General features: G+C 40.3%; 3 protein-coding genes across 5 annotated transcripts; 2 read left to right on the top strand and 1 right to left on the bottom strand.

Annotated features, from left to right (window-relative positions):
* Positions 1–812: 812 nt before the first annotated feature.
* On the bottom strand, positions 813–20,106 carry rb1 (retinoblastoma 1). Of its 3 annotated transcripts, none has more exons than XM_073480054.1 (28): positions 20,036–20,106; positions 19,578–19,703; positions 19,028–19,148; positions 18,532–18,635; positions 18,139–18,273; positions 17,999–18,037; positions 17,812–17,861; positions 17,493–17,603; positions 17,058–17,203; positions 16,884–16,961; positions 15,537–15,646; positions 15,356–15,433; positions 14,616–14,703; positions 14,380–14,496; positions 14,221–14,277; positions 13,997–14,028; positions 13,764–13,840; positions 13,403–13,629; positions 4,020–4,135; positions 3,610–3,764; positions 3,319–3,464; positions 3,081–3,185; positions 2,623–2,736; positions 2,363–2,511; positions 2,218–2,248; positions 1,974–2,116; positions 1,825–1,871; positions 813–1,712 (listed from the first exon to the last, which is right to left on the bottom strand). In XM_073480054.1, exons 2-28 carry the CDS (start codon positions 19,685–19,687, stop codon positions 1,648–1,650), a joined length of 2,751 nt encoding a protein of 916 aa, XP_073336155.1. In that variant the 5' UTR covers positions 19,688–19,703; positions 20,036–20,106; the 3' UTR covers positions 813–1,647. The 3 variants fall into 3 exon arrangements, with proteins under 3 accessions (XP_073336155.1, XP_073336154.1, XP_073336153.1); XM_073480053.1 differs by having other exon boundaries at positions 19,955–20,089; XM_073480052.1 differs by lacking the exon at positions 20,036–20,106 and having other exon boundaries at positions 19,578–19,767.
* lpar6b (lysophosphatidic acid receptor 6b) lies at positions 5,628–7,772 on the top strand. Its single transcript, XM_073479619.1, has one exon. The coding sequence runs from the start codon at positions 6,091–6,093 to the stop codon at positions 7,219–7,221; it is 1,131 nt and encodes a 376-aa protein (XP_073335720.1). The 5' UTR covers positions 5,628–6,090; the 3' UTR covers positions 7,222–7,772.
* Positions 11,698–12,684, top strand: LOC141006758 (lysophosphatidic acid receptor 6). Its single transcript, XM_073478983.1, has one exon. The coding sequence runs from the start codon at positions 11,698–11,700 to the stop codon at positions 12,682–12,684; it is 987 nt and encodes a 328-aa protein (XP_073335084.1).
* Positions 20,107–20,625: the final 519 nt, after the last annotated feature.

Genomic DNA, 20,625 nt, shown 5'->3' with positions numbered 1-20,625 from the left:
GCTGAAATCATTTTCCATGGAGCGATCTTGAAATAAATGTCAATTTTAAGTCCTTCCCAGTTGATCATGATACTCAAGAATAAATCAAGTACATTTTCATCAGTCATTACTCAACTGTAATCTTGTGTAGAAGTGAAGCATGACTGGCTGCTGACTGTAAGCATAATATTGTACAGCAGAGGGAGGAAGAGAACCGTTGTAGACTTCAGTCTCTTTGTTATGACAGAAATTCTTTTTGTTGCGATTGGTTTCTTTTGGAGATACAGGAGGTAAAATAAAATACCGATTGCCAATTACCATCTATTTTCAGTAAATGTCCTGGTTTTTATTGGTTGGTTATCACTGCTCAAATATTTTTGTGATAAAACATTTTTTCTGGTTATAAACACAGTGAGGAGATGGTCTTTAAATCTTTATGAATGATCTAAAGGATGAGAGTATGCAAGTGTTCGAAGTCAAGGTTCCTAGTATTGATTTTACAAGCATCTTGGTCATCTTGAGATGCTTTTGGGAAATTTGGCCAGGAGGTAATACATTTCTTTTGTCATAACTAAAAAAATCTAAAAACTAAGAAAGTATTTTTCTCCTAAGGACGTCATCACAAAAATCTTCACAACTCTCCATTAATCAAGAACAAAACGTTACAGCATGCGATGGTGTATAAAACTGCATGAAAACAGAACAACTCTCTAAAAGCTGTATGATGTTCTTCAGTCTATCAGCTGGTTACTCAAGGCATACCAGTACCTGCTACTGTTGGCTGCAAAGGGAAGAAAGTAATGTGAAATCTCTAAAGAAGTACAAAAACAAAATATTTTCAAGGAAATATTTACTACAGTTTCAAGAAAACTAATTCAATAAAGTACAATATAAACATTTTAATTTATAAACTCTGGTTTATATTTTTAGCAATGGTTTACCTTGGTAAATCTGTCTGGTCAACATATTCATCTACTCTATGTGGCATTCATTCATGCTCTATTCATCACTCTAATTTGTTCCCCCCTTTTTTCCTCAGGATCCAAATCCCATAAACCAAATTATGTGTAGAAAAATGTGACTGAGAACATGAAAAATATTCCTTTAGTTGAAACATTTGTTTGCATTTAATATACAATGTATATTCTTTACCATGTAAAAGTAAAACAACAGTTGCTCTAAAACTATATTACACCAAAGAGAAACATTTCCTGTAACAAAATCCTTTCAAACAACATGAATTTGGGTTGAGTGCAAATCATGTAGTATCCTGGTGCTTGTTACTCAACCAATTATTTAAAAACAAGGAAGCCAGCAATGGATCTCAACAAGGCTCTGAACAATTGAGAACATTGAGAGGGAAAGCTATGATTCCTTATACACACACCCTCAAATTAATAGCACTCTTAAAAACAAACACACTTTATCTCCAAAAATTCAAATGAAATTCAATGACGTCTCTCATTATTCAGTTAAAACACTCAATTAAAGCGTCAACAAAAGGAGAAGAGAAAGTCCTCTATATTCACATATGACTCCTCAAAGTTAAATACAAACTAAAAGCCAATCCTAAATGTACAGAGAAACTCGTGTTTCGCTTTGTGTGTGAACAAAAAGTAGCGTTCACGTTGTGATAAACAGTGCAGGCCAGTTCAGTAGGTTTTCGAGTCACTCCTTTCTCGATTCTGTGTCCTCCTTCATCTTCTGCTCCTGCATGCGACTGCGAGTGGAGCCTGAATGGAAAGAATTAGTATGTTAGAGAAACATACATCCAGTAGCCACATGATTGATAGTGACAACATGAAGAAGAAGAATTGAGAAAATCAAAAGGCAGTTTTCACTTACTCATCTCTGCAAGCTTCTGTATCAGTGTGGAATCTCCTCCAGATTTGCTGTAAATTAGCATATATGAAGTGAGCATCTTTGACTTTGATGTGCAGTTTATAAATCAGGGTGTTTACATGCTATGGCAAAAAACACCATTTGTTACCAACCTGCCATCAGCTTCATCCTGCCCATCCATATCGAAGCGTAACCTCTTCAGAGGCTTTGGAGTGGCACCAAGATCTAGAGTCCTCTTCAAAGAGCGCTCGCTGCTGTTGACCATCTGGTTGATCTTCTGGAACCGGTTTGACAGCTGCAGATAAAAACAAACCAGACAGATAAAGTGAGTGAGGAAGAAATGACTGAAATGGAGATTATTAATATGCTACAATGCAAACAAAAAGAGCCTCTTACCCCGAAAGATTCACCGATTGATACCAGCATCCTGTAAAAGGCAAAAAGCACAGATGATGAGAAAACAAAAGGATCATGCTACTTCACAGGCGTAATTAAGCTCTCCAAGGAGAACAGCAGTCTGCCATGAAAATGGAGAACTCACCTGGAGCGAGGAGTCATGATCCCTGGGGACATGCGTGGGTTTTTCAGAGGGGAGATGTATACGTTGTTGCTGCCGGGCACACGCAGTGGTGAATTGGGGAACTTGTAGGGGCTGCGTGGGATTTGTGGGATGGGAGAGAGGGTGGGCGGCTACAAAAACAAAAACAGCAACAATGAGAGGGTAGCGCAGACATGTACACTTGTCTGAATGTGCATTTTCTTTAAAGTCCAACTGTAGATCCTTCAAGAGAGGTGTCTCACCCTAGTAGACGCATACTGCAGGATGTTGGTTTTCAGCTTCTGCATGAACACTTGGTTGTAGAAGACGATGATGGAGTCATAGTGGCCCTCAGTGATCAACACATGCTTAAAGGTCTGGAACAAACAGTGTGACACAAAGAGATGCAACAATTCAACACAATATAACAGTATAAGGCCTGGGCTGAAAATAAATAACTAAATGTATGTCATATATATATATTTCTATAATTCAATTTATATTTTTAACAATGCACCGGGTTACATTACAAGTTCTCTCAGAATCTCTTGAATATTCAAGCAAAATTGGTATTGTAAGTGAAATAATCCCTAACCAAATTGATAGTGAATTGAATCAAATTGGAAATCAAAGCAAGATGGAAATTTGTGAAACAGAATCAAATTGATTTGGGAAATCAGTGGCTCAACAGCAAAAAAAAGTCATTAACAAAAGGCGTTACCTCCTGGTTGGTGTTGGGCATGTTCTTGTACGCTGTGACGATGGTCTTGAAGCGCAGATCGACACTCTTCACTTTACATATGGCGTACATGGCTGACATCATCAACTACAAGAACAATTAGAGCAAACCACAAGAAGACATGAAGAAAGAGATGTAGACAGAGCAAGAGCGCAAGAGAGAACTTGAGTAAAAAAAAGACAGAGAAAGAAAGTTAATGAGCTAGTGATAGACAGGTTACCTGGTCGAGGTGACGGTCTCTCATCAGCTCGTGCTCATGCTGCAGAGTGTGCTGGAACAGGGTCCATATGATGGGCTCCAGCTCAGGGTGGGAGGACAGCAGGTAAGAGCAGAGTATCTTCAGCCTCATGTAAGCCAGGCGGTACACTATGGAGAGAGGATTTTGTCAGAAGTTATCCAGAGAGACCTAGTGTTCTGTCTGTCTGCCCTCTGGAAAATATAACTCAACCAAAAGGAATGTGCATTGATTGAAAAAAAAACAATATGCGTGAGAGTTTGAATGACATCATACATTTTTTATAGAAGAGGCTGAGGGAGTTGGACTTGGGGGGTCGTGGAGTCTGGCCTGCAGGCTGGGTCGGAGGTTGAGAGGTGGCTTGAGAGCTGGGTGGGGCCGGGGACTCGGGAGGCAAGACTCGAAGTCCCGGACGCATTGGGGAGAGATATCTGTAAGAAAATAGAGACACCCAATTATAAGATTTAAAGTAAACTAGAAGGACAGGTTTAAAGCGCCATAAAGTAAGCCTTCAGTCAGTGGAAAGAAACAGATTTTTTTGAATATTATGTTGCAAGCTCTGGTACAAATTACTCAACAGTGATTTCACAACCGCTTCAAAGGTTTTAGGGTCTAAGACGTCTCATAGCTCCTGCATACCAGCAACTAAAAGACTGACAGAGAGATTTGTTTGACAGCGGACTCACAGGTCAGCTGCGGTGTGGTTGTGCTGCAGTGGTTGGCTGAAACTGGCTGGAGTCTCCACCTGTTCTGCTGCTCCACCCTCATGCTCCTGTTTCAGCAGCTCAAACAGCAGCGAGCCCTGCAGAGACACAAACATACAGTTAAACTGGAGTTCAGCTGAAGACAAAACATTTGGACAACAGGGAATAAGCTGATATGACAGTTTTTCAACCTTTCAGTGGTGCACATTACACTTTTACTGACACCTGAACCTGAATACCTGAAAGCTTTGCTAATATCCAACAACAAAGCAGAGTTTAAATATGAGTTTGTATGTGAAGACTTTTGCTACTCTGACTTGCATTTTTATCTGATCTAAGAGAACAAATTGATACAAGCAGTTTGTCATTTTAATCACAGCACCATCATCGGAGTTACTGACTGTTCATCTGTCTGATAATGTAAACTCTGCAGTTTTACTGGCATGAAGAATCCACCGGAGGAACAAGAATAAGGGAAGTAATGAGAGTAATTTTTTATGGAGTGGAGAAAATTAAAATAATTGCTCAAAAGAGAATAAAATCAGAAGTGGGCTGTCAAGGCAATTGTGTAATATAAAATCTGAATTAACATTGACATTATGTAACATACATTTTATTATTAGTTGCAGCTCGTGTATGTTATCCTACTAATGTCACGAAGAGCTGATCTAGAAACAAGTGCAGCATTGACAAAATATCAGTGCAATCAGGAAGACCAAATCCCCATTGCAAAAATCTGTTCCTCATTTCATGTTGACCAATGGATGATCCCTATAGTAGCCTGATTTCAGTGATAACCATCAACAGTTCTCTCTACATATCACGGCAGCAAAAGCAACACCTACACACACATATTTATCACTGTCAAACAGTTGATTCAAGACTCAAAGACATGCAGACCAGTGGTGCACGTGAACATCAGCATTCACACACCAAGAGAAAAAAAAAGCCATGAGATCATATACGGAAGTGGGTGTGGTTACCACTCTGCGGTTTACACAGTGACTGCAGGTACAGACTTGCTATTAGCACATTCTTTATGTCATATGTGCCACGCCCGGCCGACGCCACTGACACATTTCAAAAGTACACTCACTTGTTATTTGATTGCTGCAGCAGCATTCAGTGATGAATAATGGACTCCAGCAGTGCAATGTTTCATCAGGTGTAGTAAAATAATTGTGAAAGAGCCCTGTGTTCACTGTCACCTTTAGATTCACGTTGGACTTCTCTAAAGTTACGTGATCATTTGTTTGAAAGCGGAAAGTGAGACAAACAATCAAAGTCAGTAAAGAAAGTATGATAAAGCTCTAACATAGTTATATTGTTATGAGACACTGATCTAAACACATCTATAGCAGTCAATAAGACAGAAACCTTAATTTAAGTGGGTTATTTAAAATAAAAATAGAAATGTATGGCCCATACATATGTCTGATTATTCAAATTTGAGATAAGTGCAAATGGGAGGACTCTGGCCCAGCTGGAGGCTCCTCCCTTTGTGTTTCAACAGTCCACTGAGTGCTTTGTGTTGAAGCCTCTGACTATCAGCCTGTTATGAGGCGTCTGATTTACGACCAGACAGGAACAGAGTAAAACCTCTAGAGCGTACGAGGAACGATCACCATGCACCCCCAGGGCTGCTGCAGGAACAGACAGGAGCACAAGAGAGAGGAAGAACCACTCAACTGTTCACAGAGCTGAGGAGAGGCACATGACTCTGCTCTCAAAAGGGATAAACATTTCAGTCTGAGAAAGACAACTGGAAAAGACTGACAACTTGACCTAAATGAGGATTATTTGACGTGAGGGACAAACTGATGTAAAGGACTTTGGATACTGATACAGGTATTTTGTGGAGTTGCTGTATAATTTCCTTCTCAGCATTTCAGAACATTAAATGACACAAACTGAGGATTCTTCAATATTTGAGGACTGATTTTCCTACTCAAATGATTAGCAAATGTTTCCTGCTTGCTGCACATGGTTGGATTAACAAGTTGGATTTTTACGACGGACCCAAGAAACAAAGGAGACCTTTTTCACTCTGTAAATGCTCCAAACTTTCCAGCCTGGTCTAAAAATGTATAACAGCACCATACAAACTTTAAACAGCAGCACAGTCAATCAAAATCTCATGAACTGCAACAAGAGTGATAACTTCAAGTACCCTCTGTATAGCGTGGTTTTCAGCCTGGTGTTTGTGGTTGGACTTATCTTCAACATGGTGGCTTTATACATTTTTGCCTGTACGCTGAAGCTGCGGAACGAAACCACAACATACATGATCAACCTTGTCGCTTCGGACTCTCTCTTCGTCCTCAGCCTGCCTTTTCGGATTGTTTACTTTGTTAAGCGCGAGTGGCCTTTTGGAAGTGTGCTGTGCAAGATCTCTGTGGCCCTGTTCTACACCAACATGTACGGCAGCATCCTCTTCCTCACATGCATCAGTGTTGACCGCTTCCTGGCCATTGTGCACCCGTTCCGATCCCAAACTATTCGAAGTAAGAGAAACGCCAAACTGGCCTGCTGTGCGGTGTGGGTGATGGTTCTCGCTGGAAGTGTACCCACTGGGTTCCTTTTGGACACTACTTCACAGAAAAATGTCGACTCCTCCACATACTTCTGCTTTGAAAACTACTCCAGAAATCAGTGGAAGGCTGAGCTGTCTAAGGTGGTGGTGTTCATTGAGACTGTGGGCTTCATCATCCCACTGTTGGTCAACTTCTTCTGCTCCGTCATGGTGCTACGGACACTAAGGAGACCCCAAACCATCAGCCGTGGAGGGAACCTCAACAAGGCAAAAATCTTGAGGATGATCATTGTTCATCTGCTCATCTTCTGCTTCTGTTTCATTCCATACAATGTTAACCTCATGTTCTACGCCATGGTCCGCTCCAATGTCCTAAAGGGATGCTACGCGGAATATGTGGTCAGAACCATCTACCCCATTGCTCTGTGCATAGCAGTTACCAACTGCTGTTTCGACCCGGTCATTTACTACTTCACTTCAGAGACCATTCAGAGCTCCATCAAACGCAAGTCCACAGTGTGGCACAACGGGGCCAAGCTTTTCGACAGACTAAATCAAGACAGCTCACAAAGCAGTCCAAATTCAACACCCAGAAACCTGACTCTTAGGGCTCTGAGGTCCAAAGTGTTTGACAATGAGTCGACAGTCTAATGACAACTCTGTTATGTAACAAGATTAAGAATTCAGGGAGTATTGCTCGAAACTGGATTTGAATGGGAGGACACAGGTGGAAGCCGAATGGCCTTGAAGATGATAACAACCCATAAACACACTGGTTTCTATGGAGTCACTCACTCATTTACTGGACAAGAAAGAGACTTTAGACTGGGAGTGATCTCTATTCAGTCAATAAAAAAGAAGAGGAATTATTTGAATTAATACAGGGTGTTGCAGCAGGAATGCCAAGGGTGACAATTCACAACCCATAAGTTAGAAAACTCTTAAATCTGTTAGGGAATGAGTTTATAATGTGTTCTAATGGAAATGTCATAAGCCATAGTCATGCACGGTGCTGAAATTGTAGTCATTTTCTCAGAGCAGATTCTCCTTCAAAAAAATTCTGCTTTGACAATGCTGAACCAGTATTACAGCTGTTTTTATGTGCAGTAGTTGTGGCCTCACTAACGCTTTTAAGCACTTTATAGAGCAGCTTGTTCTATAACAGCTTTTACCCCTTATACTGAACGTGAATAAAAGGAGTTATTAACTTAAAAAAGGTTTCTGAGTCTGATATTCACTACTTGTTTGATAGAGTGGGGCAGTAGCAGGGTATCAGTTGTTTGTATGCCATTCTCTTCAGCTGCTACCAAATCATTTGTCTTGACTGATTAGTCATACAGTTGCTACCAGCACAGCACCAGGTGCTGTGATTGGCCAATGCCTTGACTGCACAATGAGTCAATAAATTGCATAATGTAGATTACAGGTGTGGTCAATATTTAAACAGCTGCACGCACAGCAACGGCCAAAATGGCACCAACACTGCCACTGGCTTAGTTCTTGTGGAAAGTGTTGGGACGTTAAAACATATCACGATATTGCTTTTAGTGTTTCATGCAGTGTTTGGAGGATTTCAGGGGAACTGCGACAATAGGAATTTCCCCCCAAATTCAGTTCTTACTACATTTCGCAGTTACTGAAGTTTGAAGAGAATCCTTTAAAACTAATTCCAAGCCAGTCTGACTATGTGTATGTTTCCTATGAAGTAATAGGTGAAGTGAAAACACCTCACCGTGTAAATGGAATATGGTGCCGCTTGAATATCTGTTCCCTCTTGTAAAAGTGGCAAGCCTCAAGACCGAGCGCTTCTGCATTCCTGTTGAGAGGCGTAGCCTGGGGGTCTGCACTGACAAGGGTCGACTCATCACCACCACTGCACTGATGAGGATTGTGAAAGCCAAGCAGACGAGCAACAACATGCCTCTTGAAGGAGAAGCACGTTTACAAAACAGAGCACAGTGGAGGCTGCTGCAATCCTAACACAGACCCAGTAAATGATCCAGAATATCCAGGCGTTCTTGAGACAATTGAAACAATTAGCGGTTTTAAAGTCTTAACTCTCTTTGTTTGCATTCATTGCACTTCAACATGGTATACAAACAGGCTTACATTCAGGAAGCAGCTGGACTTTCTCCACCCTGATCAAATTAAATATCTGTACTGATTGATGGTTTTGTGCAGAAAAAGTCATTCTGCATCAAATCAGAAATGAGAATGACATAGCTTGTGATGACATTAACACAGTATGCGCAAAGAGGGCTTATTGAATTAAACTGTAAAAACACACCATCTTATATCTGTTTTTAATAACAATCATAACTTGAAGGAAAGATTTATGTGCACTGAAGATAAATCTTGAACAGTTTTTTCACGATCATAGCATGTTTTGTCCTTAACTTGATATTTATATTTCTATCTACTTAAAAAAAAAATTGTGTAGCTAAATTGTAATATGTGCCATATTAGCCTGATTTTCTCCAAATTAAGATGAATCAAACAGAAACTCAACTAGTTCAACATTGCTTTCACTAAATCACAATTTGATTTGTAAGGTTCAGCTGTCTGGCTGTGGACTAAATAAATAAATGTGATGCAGGTAAAAGGTTAACTACTGCTTTTCTCAGGTACATTTTGACACAAAATACATTTTCAACAGCGTCAAAAGACTTGTCTCAATGGTTTTCAGTTTATATCTGACTAATTAAGACAAAGATTGCATGATTTTCTCTGGTTTTCTCCTGGGCTCATACATCTATGAACTGCGATCTACACTGACTTAGGGCGCACTCATACTAGGCAATCCGTACCGTGCCCAAGCATGTTTGACCCACTTCCTTGGTACTCTTCCTTGGCCCTGGCGTGGTTGGAAGAGATGTGCTTCGGCATGGTACAGTTGCTCATGCATGAGCACAAGCACTGCCCAACATAAACATAGGTATAATCATGCTTATTACACTGCCTTGCATAATCAAGAAATCCAGGAATGTGAGAGGGCAGTCTATGACCAAAACATCACAAGATAAGCCACAAAAAAGTCAGTAGAGTTACAGCCATGTTCTCCATTGTGCTGCGACCGCGCCACGATGTGATGACATATGTACAAGAGGTAACCGTGCTCAGGCCCGGTTGCGGACAGAGCAATGTGAGTGCACGCCAGTGCGGGACTAGGCGGGACAGCCGTGCATCGGCACGGTACAGAGCAACTGGGCCAAGTGTGAGTGCGCCCTTGCTCTTCTGGTCCGACGTACACTGCTGTATTAATGCAGCACCTTCTTTCTGTGAATTATTGCTATTACCTTTTCAGTTGGCTGACAAATACGGTTAATGATTAACTCCAATCACTCGTGTAGGTTTTTAACAAGCAGCCATAAACACGACTCGTGAACATGAAAGTAATGAAACAACCAGTGTTTAATTATCAGGCTGCTCAAAAAAACAAAAAACAAAAATCAGTTCAATAAAAAACTAGTTGGTTAAAACCAGATAACTGATCTATTCTAAAGGCAAAGTAAAGATCAGTACTTTTAATAGTCATTAAATATTTTGACTGATTGAGATAAAACTTAGGTGGTAGGAACAAACGACAAGAAGAGTGTGTAGGAGAGGAGAGAGAGAGACCCTGACTTGTGTTTGAGTGTAGGCGGGAACTGCTTCATCAGTAACATCTGCACCATTACAGCCTCTAACAACCGAACACTGTCACTGCTTCGGTGAGATCCTGATGGTGAGTGATGACGTTTTTTTCTTTTCTAAAAATCTCCTCAGTAGTGATAGTAGTGCTTTGATTTACACTACATAACAGATTTAGGTAGGCCTATGTCATTTTTATAAAATGAAGACAGCAATTTGCTGTATCATTTAATAAAGTTTTGGTATAAACTTACAATTTTAAATGATAAAGGTCTACAAAGATTATCTGAAAACTTAACTTGATAAGGAATAATATATTTTTTTGTGTCATACTTTAGCCTTTAATTTGTCTTGCCAAAGCAAAAGAAATTCTCATTAAAAATTGTAATGTGATGAGATAAAAAGTAACAAAACTGCTACATGCTAATTGCAATTCTTCAAGATCTCACCACCATCAGTTGGACTGTTTGATACTCATCTGACACTTGATAACTGAATTATTATCACGAGTTATCAGATCACCAAAGCAGACGACAGAAGCAACTCAAACATGTCAGGAGAAACAAAAGATTCACTTAATCATTTACAGGATCGTGGATACTTTATCATAAAAAAATAACATTTATGTCTCAAATAACGTTACTGAGAATTAAAAAAAATGTTATTGGGGGACGACTTGACTGATAGTGATGATCAATGGGTCTGTATTGAAGATAATTTCATAATTGCATTGAAATTAATGTTCAAACTCATGTACCATGATTCCATTAGTGTTAAAATAATAGTAGGAGATCCCTTTAATTCCTCAGTCAGGGGTATTGATTCAAGTATGCCGAGTTGCTGAGTTGTTCAACAGCCTAAATTCCCAGTGAATTGGTCACAAAAAGGACAATTATGTAAGATGACATAGGAAAAAGTCCCAAAGTACTAAACACAAGAAAAGACATTTGCAAAAAGTGTTTATAATCAGATCCTCCACAATGCTGAACATGCCTAACCTGATATTTGCTTACGCTTACTGAAGTCTTAAAAAAAAAGTCTCAATCAAAGATTAACTTTATGAGCTTCACTAAATGTGTATTTACTGCAGTGCACTTGTATAATATTGTGGGGTGTTTCTTCTTCCCTCCCGTGCAAGTAATGAAACAAAATGTTTGCTTGTTTTATGAGAGCAGGAAGTTGCATTCAAAATTAAACTGACAGTATTTGCCTGATGTTCATCTTGCATATGATATATTAATTCAGCCATGTTAGCTGTAGAGCTAACATGGCTGTAGGAGGTGTTTTCATTGCACCTCAGCAAATTTACATTCCATAAAACAGCAGACATTTTGATTTTATTTATCTTTTACAAGCCACAGGTTTAACTGCTCCAGCAGATGCAAATTGACACTTCCTCTCATCTTCTGTTCATTTCACTTTAACCAACCTCATTTCCTCCAGGTATGAGAGCAACACAGTGATTTAAAGTGTTGGAGCAGCGGCTCATTCTGAGACATGGAGCTGTGGAATACGACTGATGTGCCCGCCAAGCCATTCACGCCTCTGTCGAACTGCACTGTGGACACCAGCTACCGCTTAACCTTCTACCAAGTGTCCTACAGTCTCATCTTCCTGCTGGGGTTGCTCACCAACAGCCTGGCTCTGCGCAAACTGTGTCAATCTCCCTGCCCAGTGAACAGTACAGCCATTTACATGATCAGCCTTTCAGCTGCCGACTTGTTCTTTATAATCTCTCTTCCCCTGAGAATCTACTACTACCACCAGAAGGCAAGAGCAGTGTCCTCCAAGACCGAGGACGTGTCCAGTTGGACCTCTGGAGTTGTATTATGCCAACTCACTTTCACCCTAAAATACATCAGCCTGTATGGGGGCATCTTCTTCCTGGTGTGTATTGCTGTGGACCGTTACTTTGCTGTAGTGCACCCCCTGGCATCATCACTCCGCAGGCTGCACGTTGCACAGCTGGTAAGTGGGGGAATGTGGTGCCTGGTGCTGGGGCTCAGTGTGAGTCTGCCTCTGCTGCGCTCTGCAGCCACTGACCAACACCAGCCCTGTCTGCTGGACCCGTCCTTGCAACACCACCGCACCATCATTCTGGTAGCTCTAAGCTTAGTGCTTGCGTCATTTCTACCCCCCACTGTGCTACTTCTCTACAGCTACTGCAGGGTGCTGAGCGTGCTTCGCCAACCAAGACGGTGTTCCCGCAGCCAGCACTGCAACCGTCAGCACACTCTCAGAGTTATTTACTGGGTACTGGGCGTCTTCCTGCTGTGCTTCCTCCCCTATCACATCAACCTCCTGGGATACACCCTCACACATGTGGGGCTGCTGCCCCATTGTGGCCTAGCCAAGGTGACAATGGCTCTGCACCCTGTGGTGCTAACACTTGCAAGCTCTAACTGCTGCTTCAACCCACTTATCTACTATTTTTCCAGCAGGCTGGTGCACAAAGATGCGCCTGGTGGCAATAGCAGCCAGTGACACAGATCATCTAAGACTACTTCTGACACTGTTTCTTTAGATAGAGCAGGGTCTTTACTTTATGTTCAGTGCACTGAATTGAATCACCAGGACTGTAACCCATACTGTGTCTACTTCTTTAGAAGTTAATCTGCACTGTATGTATTAAAAATAAACATTGCTCCTGTTGGAAATTGCAGCAAGAGTAAGCTTGATTTTGAAAGTAGCCAATTGTAAATATCCAACCCCTCCCTTCTGACCTGCGTCCAAAGCCACTCCACAAATATTTACTCCAAATATTTATTGTAGTCATTAATATATAATCTGTATTTTTGCATGAATAAAACATGAATATAATAATAACAGGTTTTGTGTGTTTACTTTAATGCACCGCTGAGGGCGGCATCAATGGACCAGTCTGGGGTTCATGTTAAGAAGCACAGCGTTGTTGTTTTGTTTAGTGTATTTTGGCAACACAACAATCTTTTTTTTAAATACTAATGTGCAATGACATTTTTCATATGTAGTGCATGTTGAATTTACGTGGAATCAAGAGTGTTTTTATATTTATCTCGTCTTTATGTTATTCTTGAACTTTAGTAATAAAACGTTCAAAAAATCTTTTCCTCTCATTGACCAACAAGTAGATATATTTACAGTATTTTCATGAGGTTATGTTATCAAACTGCTGTGACATTAATACCAAACTACTGTGGTGGTGATAAGAGATCAAACTGACCGTCCTCCATGCAATCCTCTCCATAATGAGGTTTTCGCAGGTCTCCAGGTGTTTGACGATATCTTTGCTCAAAGTGGGGTCTGCCTTGATGAAGCTCTCGATGACTTTGTAAAAGTCAAAGGCAGCGAGGTTAACCACATCCAGTATCCAGGGGAAACATACGTTTGTTTCAGCTGCGTCACCACCGCAGCCGCCATGGTTGTATCCTCCAGTCTTAAAACTGCTCTCTAATCGTGAGGAGAAAACAAGATTATTGCAACTTGTGCAATAAGTGTGAACATTTATCTGTTTAACACCTAAGATACAACACAATTATTTCAGATTTAGCTTGTAACCGTAACTGTTAGCAGGACGCACACACCTCCATACGTTGCCATGACCACCTCCAAAGCGCAGGCCAAAAGTGATGTGTGGAATGTGGAGTCGTTGAGGAGTTTACTGTAATGGAAATCATATGACTCAGCTCAACACTTCACTTACATTGAAAACAACAAAAAGCATGTAGCACAAGTGAACAGAAACACAAATGACTGCTTTTATACAGTGATTCCATATTGCTTAAATAAAAACTGTGAAAAAAACAACAACACATACCTGAAATTTTGAACTGACAGTCGCTTCTCTTCCTACAAAAAAAAAAAACAGGGAACAGGAGGTTCACGTGAGTTGCTTTCCCTTTGACAGATTTCATGTGCTCTCTAGTGTTACATAGATTATAAGGTTGTGGACATGTGTAAAATGTGTTTGATAATATATGTAATATGCAGTACATTTATCAAATATGGTTAGGTTCCAATAAAATCAAACAAGTCAAGTACCGATTTTAGCATTGCCTCCATGACTTTGTAGTAAAGTTTGACACCAAGGTTAAACCTCTGAAAGACAAAAGAGAAACACAAGTCAGACATAAAATCATTTCACCATAGGAGGTAGCACCATTGATTCTCATTGTTGTCTTCTTGTGTGTTAGTTTATACCTGCCGGCCGAGTACTATGCAGCGTGGGCCGACTGCCTGACCGAACCTTTGGCTGAACGCCTGTCCGAGTGTCTCCAAGCGCTTCAGCACATCTTGCGTCGGGTCCACGGTGCAATTCTGATCGCAGGAAAGAAGAAAACAGGAAACAGGTCAATATAAGGTCATAAGATGCAGTTTCATGGGTTGTTTTAATTAGTGACTCTTCTAAAATGCTTAAAATGCTTCTGGAGACCTACTTTGAAATATGTAGCCAGGTTAGTTGATGGCTGGTCCCCACTGGAGGTGAGATCGCCCCTCAACTGCTGAATGGAGGTCATTGCAGCTCTGATGAGACAAAACCACAATCAGACAGTGCTGAAGACAAAACCACCATAATTCACACAATGAAATTTCCCCAATTGTCTGCATACAGTACAATAAATCTCAGAGCAATGTCAAATGATTGGCTTTTAAATATTTTTCTATATTTATAGATATTGTTTTATGATTGAATATTTTGCTAACCAAAATATTATTAACACCTATCACTCGCTTTATCTTTTTCCACACCAACACTGACAAAAAAAGGTTAATGTGTCCCATTTGGATTGTGGTATGTTGTGTTTTTTAAATGTACCTTTTTTGCATATGCAAAGACAAATGTCTGTCTTTCTGCACACAAAAAGTAGACAATAAACTATTTTCTGTTCTACTGATAAAGGCTATTGCCTTAAAACAATATGCAGATATGCCTGTCAGATTTGAAAACTTTATCTCTAACTAAGTGAATTCATAATTGAGTACATTATAGGGTACGATGCATGGATAAAAAAAAAAACCCAAACAAACAGAAAAGATTTGATTTTCGCTGTAAAACGGTCTACTGCACAGTTTGACAGCTATAAAAAAAGGTGCTAAAAGGGAACACAAGAACTGAGACCTTCTCCTGATAAACACTGACTGAAACAATGAAGATCAGGGACAGTTCACTATTCACCTGATTGGAGTCTGAGGAGGGATGAGTACGGCATCTTCATCAGACAGGTTCTTCTTTGGCGTTCTCTCTACCTGTGTTCTGTATACAGGAGTAGATTATTCAACACTTTTCTCTAAATTCATCATTCATTCATTTAAATTCAAAATCAAAACACTCAATAGTGAAGAAAACAAGAACTTACATCTCGACTTTAGGTGCAAGAACAGTCTCATCTCCGTCAAAAAACAGCCGTCCATCAAATTCTCTACTCTTGAGGTAGTGCTCTTCGTACTGTTGGTTGATGTCATTCACCTGTGGTGAAAATTAGAGTTTGAGTTTACTATTAGTTAAGTGCTCCCCGATGTACAAAATTAAACATCACAGTGCCCCACTTTGCACCAATGATATGCAAGGTTGTTAAAAGAAACAGGTGCACTGTACATATCATACAGAAATGGAAGAGTTCTCCATTAAATTAAATATTTCACCTAAATCCAAATTTGCTTAATACTAAAAATGTATTGCTGCATTTGTTACCAGCGCTTTATCTGAGGAGGAGAAAATCATTTGTGGTCACAGCCTTGACATACTTTATAAAAACAATTTCACTGTTGTAGGAAGGCCAAGTGTGCATTATACTCGTGGCTATCTTGAGCTCTAAACTCACCAAACTGCACCAAACTTCATTAGCTAAATGCAGCTTTTAGATGCAAACTTGACCTGCAATTGTAGAAATCAGACAATCCATGGAAAGAGAAACTAAAAAACATCTAGGATTGATTTCTAAAAGCCTGAAGACTCGTACAACTGTTTCATTACACAAACATAAAATCAACAACAATAATTTGGCTTTCATCACTGTTGGCCACAGATGCAACACAACTTAAAACTCACTTAAAAACACACTCCGTGTGGTCTGGAGACCTCGTTGCACTTGTACTACAGTCTGTCTGCATCTGCTCAGATCTCAATCTTAAAATAATATGAACATCTCTGAAATAGGGCACAGCTCCAACTTGTCTGCCACTACTGTAGATTAAGACTACATACTGAGTCTCAGACAGCTGTGTCTAGAAGATAATCTGGGCCAAAATCTCACTCAAAACTAAATGTTTTTTCCAATTTACCCAAGCCGCTCATAGGTCAGATAAATACAGTGAGACTTATACATTATTTACATATGGCACTAATGTTAATAATACACATCGACTGTCTGTTACTGGGGTAATGGCCTGTAAAACAAATATGTTCAGCATCCTTCTTCAGAGGAGTGTTTTCGTGTTAGCAAACAGTAGCATCCTGTCTCCGTTGTTTTCTCCAATATACTACCCTGACACACTAAAAATGATCCCATGCTTGAGTACACATTTCCCCAACACCATGTATGTAAAAACAAACATGTATGAGCTGCAAAGAGAACAACCAACAGCTGTCAGACACTCAAACATTCAACAAAGGCACCAGCCAGCAGGAAGAGAAAACTAATGGAAACAGTAATTGAAGAGAAGCCAAATAGTAGAGCAGGTGTTGTGACAATAAGCTCCCCTACCTGAGGAAAATCTGGAGATCTTGAAAGATCCAGGGAGTCCAGGAAAGCAGAGAAACTGGTCTGGTACACATTCTTCACCTGCAGACACAATCTGAGTGTCAATGAGGCCAAATACACACAAAGCAGAGACAATAATGCTGACAGTGAGATTCATACAAAGAGAGGGGCTCAGACCTCTTCTGCATTGCATTCATTCTCTGTGCACAGGGTTTTGAGAAGCTGCAAATCCACCTCCGGCACCGGAGGTCGGGATTTGGCTTTGCTCTGGTTGCGACGAGACGTTCGTGTTGGAGGGCTCTGAACTTTGCTGATAGCGGATTCTGAGAGAAAAACATTTCAAGGGATTAGAAAATCTCTGGGAGCCAAAAACAATACCAGAACATCCAAAGATGATACTCTGTTTTCTCATTTTGCATGGCTGGAAAACACAAAGGACAGATTTTACTCTGTGCTATACTATACTAAAAACAATATAGATGTATAAATAGCACTGCAGGTAAGAGGGAAAATGTGTACTTTGGATTTGTCCCTTTAAGATCTGTTACAATGAGAAGTCCTTAAACTTAATTAAATAAAGACGGGTTGAAACTGACTGATACTGAAACTTACTGTAAAGAGGCTGCAGAAGGTCTGGAGGGCAGCGTTTGATGCACAACTCCAGCGTACAAAGCAGCAGCTGGAACGATATGACCAGGTCATCCTCCATCTGCAAGGCTCTTCCTGTAGACAGCAAAGATGCAGAACATGAGAAGCTCTAGAAACAACACAACCATGAGGAGCAACATTTTCCAATTCATATGAGCTCTACAGCCGAGCTCAAAGGCCGAAAGATGAAAAGAAGAAAATGGAGCAGCATGAAAACTATTCCAGCCAGAGAGTGTGTGAACAGCTTGATCCGACTTGTTTTTGTTGTTGTGGTTTAACCTACCCTTGGCCAAAAGAAACATTGTCCAGCAGCTGCGAATCGTCTCCCTCTCCCTTGGAAAAGAGACACTGAATGATTAATCAAGTATCTGTTTTACATGTTTTACTGAAAGAAATGCAATTATTAAACACAAGACCATAAAGATACTAAAATAGAATTATGACAAGTGGTAAATAATTATCCAACTTACTTGCCATCAGGAAGCAAAGCAAATATTTTCTTGCATGTTCTGAAGCAAAAAAGAAACCAAAAACATCATCAGTTACAATTTTGCCCATGAAAAGATCTACATGAATCAAGCACCTTTGCTATTTTGATGTGTTCACTTACTTCTCAAACCTCTGGTAGAGAGCCAGCGTCACATCATACTTCTTCTCCAATCGTGTCAGTGCTGAATTCACCTTGGTGCTTATAGTATCCAAGTTCACATCCAGCTTCCTCACCAGAGTTAAAAACTGCTTCACACTTCAAAAAAGGATTCATTTGTGTGAGGAATATAATAAATGTAATGAAACCGAACAATAAATTCAAGAATGAAATTGTAAAACTACACAGAGATTTTGGATTTAATTTTACAAATAACAAAAGCTTGTTTTGGACCACGGTGCTTACAGCAACCAAGTGTTTCCCTTTTACAGAATGCATTACGAATAAGTGTTATTACATGCATTAATGTGGTTAGCCATTTGCCAATAACATGCTTCATGCACGGTGAGTACTTACTTCAGACTGACTGCTTTCAAAACTTGAGTTAAGGTGAAGCAGCTGACATCCATGTCAGTGGCTGACACAAACAGACAAGCCCCCCACAGCCTTTTCTGAGTGTCCTGGAATGAAATGTAAAAAGAACAAGATTTACAACTTACAAATATTTGAACATCACCCACAGGTTGAGGAGCAAATAAACATACTGTGGTTATTACACAATTACTGTTGAAGGATGAAATATTAAAAGTTTGATTTGAACATCTTGAGAGAGCTCCCGAAGACGATCACAGACATGGAGTGGGTTTAGTTGTGAGGGCATCTTCATTTTAATGGCTATTTCTATTCTGGGTGTCGTTGTGGCCATTTTATTCTGACCAAACAGTATAAACAGTAGGTGACCTGTCGACTAAGGGGATACTTGTGTTCTCTCATTGGGTAGTTTTTAATTTTTCCTTCAACAGGCTCTAAACATTACAAACCTTCTGTCTCATATTTATATCAAAATACTTACAACTACTTCCTCCATGGAGTCTTGAACATTTTTCCACAGCCTCCAGGCACTGTCACACACCAGGTCTGTCACATGAAGGCTCTTGCACAAGGTCACAAACTCAGCATCCTTGTCTCTGTGTCTAAAGGATGGAGACAATAAATCAACATCATGGAGAACACAAACACAGTTTCAGGTCATCACAACACGCTGCACAGATGACAACAGCCTCCCAGTGCAGGACGTCCACACTGTTAGCCAAAGTCAGACATGGGATGTACGTGTGTGTTATAACAGCGTCTGTTACATCTTTTACTGAATGGGTTTACTCTGTGGTTAGCTGTATAGGCGTGAAAATACACAGGAATTAGCTCTAATACAGGCCTGACTTCGTTTGAAACATCTAGCTAGTCAGCCTCTCGGTTAGTTACATAAGCTAGCTAGCAAGACTAAAAGCACAAACTAGCTAAACATTTAGCTGCAGTGTAAACACTTCTTACAGAGTAACAACTACTTCACGGGTTGATAATATACTGGTGAAGCCTGAATTAGGAAGCATAACTTCTCTTACTTTTTAAGAGATAACTCTGGACTCTCCTTCTTCTCTGGAGAGGCACTTTCAGCACTGGGCTTCAGCTCCTTGCTCTGTGGAGTCCCAGAGTTGCGCTTTTTAGGTGGCATCTTGCTATCCGGTTACCTAACAGGCAAATATATTAATTTAACACAGAACTTTGTTTTGAGGGCGATAAATTCGGTTAACAAAGTTTAAAGCCCACTGCACACGTCCCGTGGCAACAATACAACAAAACCTGACCGACTTCCTGAAACCGTGCTGAAGTGGGTGCTCGTTTTGTGTCACCGAAGTGCGCGGCGGAGTGCCGGTGCCGGCGGTGTCTCAACATTTAGACGCCCTCCAAAGTCAGTGTCCACAACCCCGTGTGTACTAACCTCTTCACTGGGCTTGTCTGGTCGTCTATCTGTATTTAAACCCAGTGCAGTCACCACTTACATTAGATAAAAGGTGTATACTTATGATAAGCGCTCTCCTCTGTGATGACAAACTGAGCGCAGTGTGCTCGCACTGGGATCACGTGATACACCGCAAACGAACTAACCCAAACTCACGATGTGAAAACGCGGGAAAATATCTACGACACATCCGCTCATTAACATTTATCCCGCCATGAGCAGTTGCTGTAGAAAGAAAGTAGGCGACTCTTAATATAAACTAATCTAGTGTGATTATAAAGTCGTTACAATCAAATAGACCGTGCATGTTTATTCAGCTGGCCCTCTGTCTCTGTCTCTCATTGTTCACGTTGTGTGTTTGTTTTCGCTTGTTTTTAATATGTTAACGCGCACTAATTCTTCACTTTTTCACTCAATAACACCTTTTTCACAACTGTAGCCTACAATCAATTATCTGTTGTCACTGCAAAATGTTCTTCTCATAATAGTGACAGCAAATGTTAAGTTTTAGTTAAGGACCATGGGTTTAATGTGCATAAATCCATGGCTGCACACAATTTCCTAATGCAACCATTGCCCTCTTGTGGTAAAGTTCACACATTGGTTTTTTTTTTTATTCAAACTACTGTAAGGTTTGATAATAAAAAAAA

The sequence above is a fragment of the Pagrus major genome, chromosome 13 (assembly GCF_040436345.1).
Source record: "Pagrus major chromosome 13, Pma_NU_1.0".
Lineage (NCBI taxonomy): Eukaryota > Metazoa > Chordata > Actinopteri > Spariformes > Sparidae > Pagrus > Pagrus major.
The sequence above is the reverse complement of the archived record's forward strand: the minus strand, read 5'-3'. Positions and strand labels throughout refer to the sequence as shown.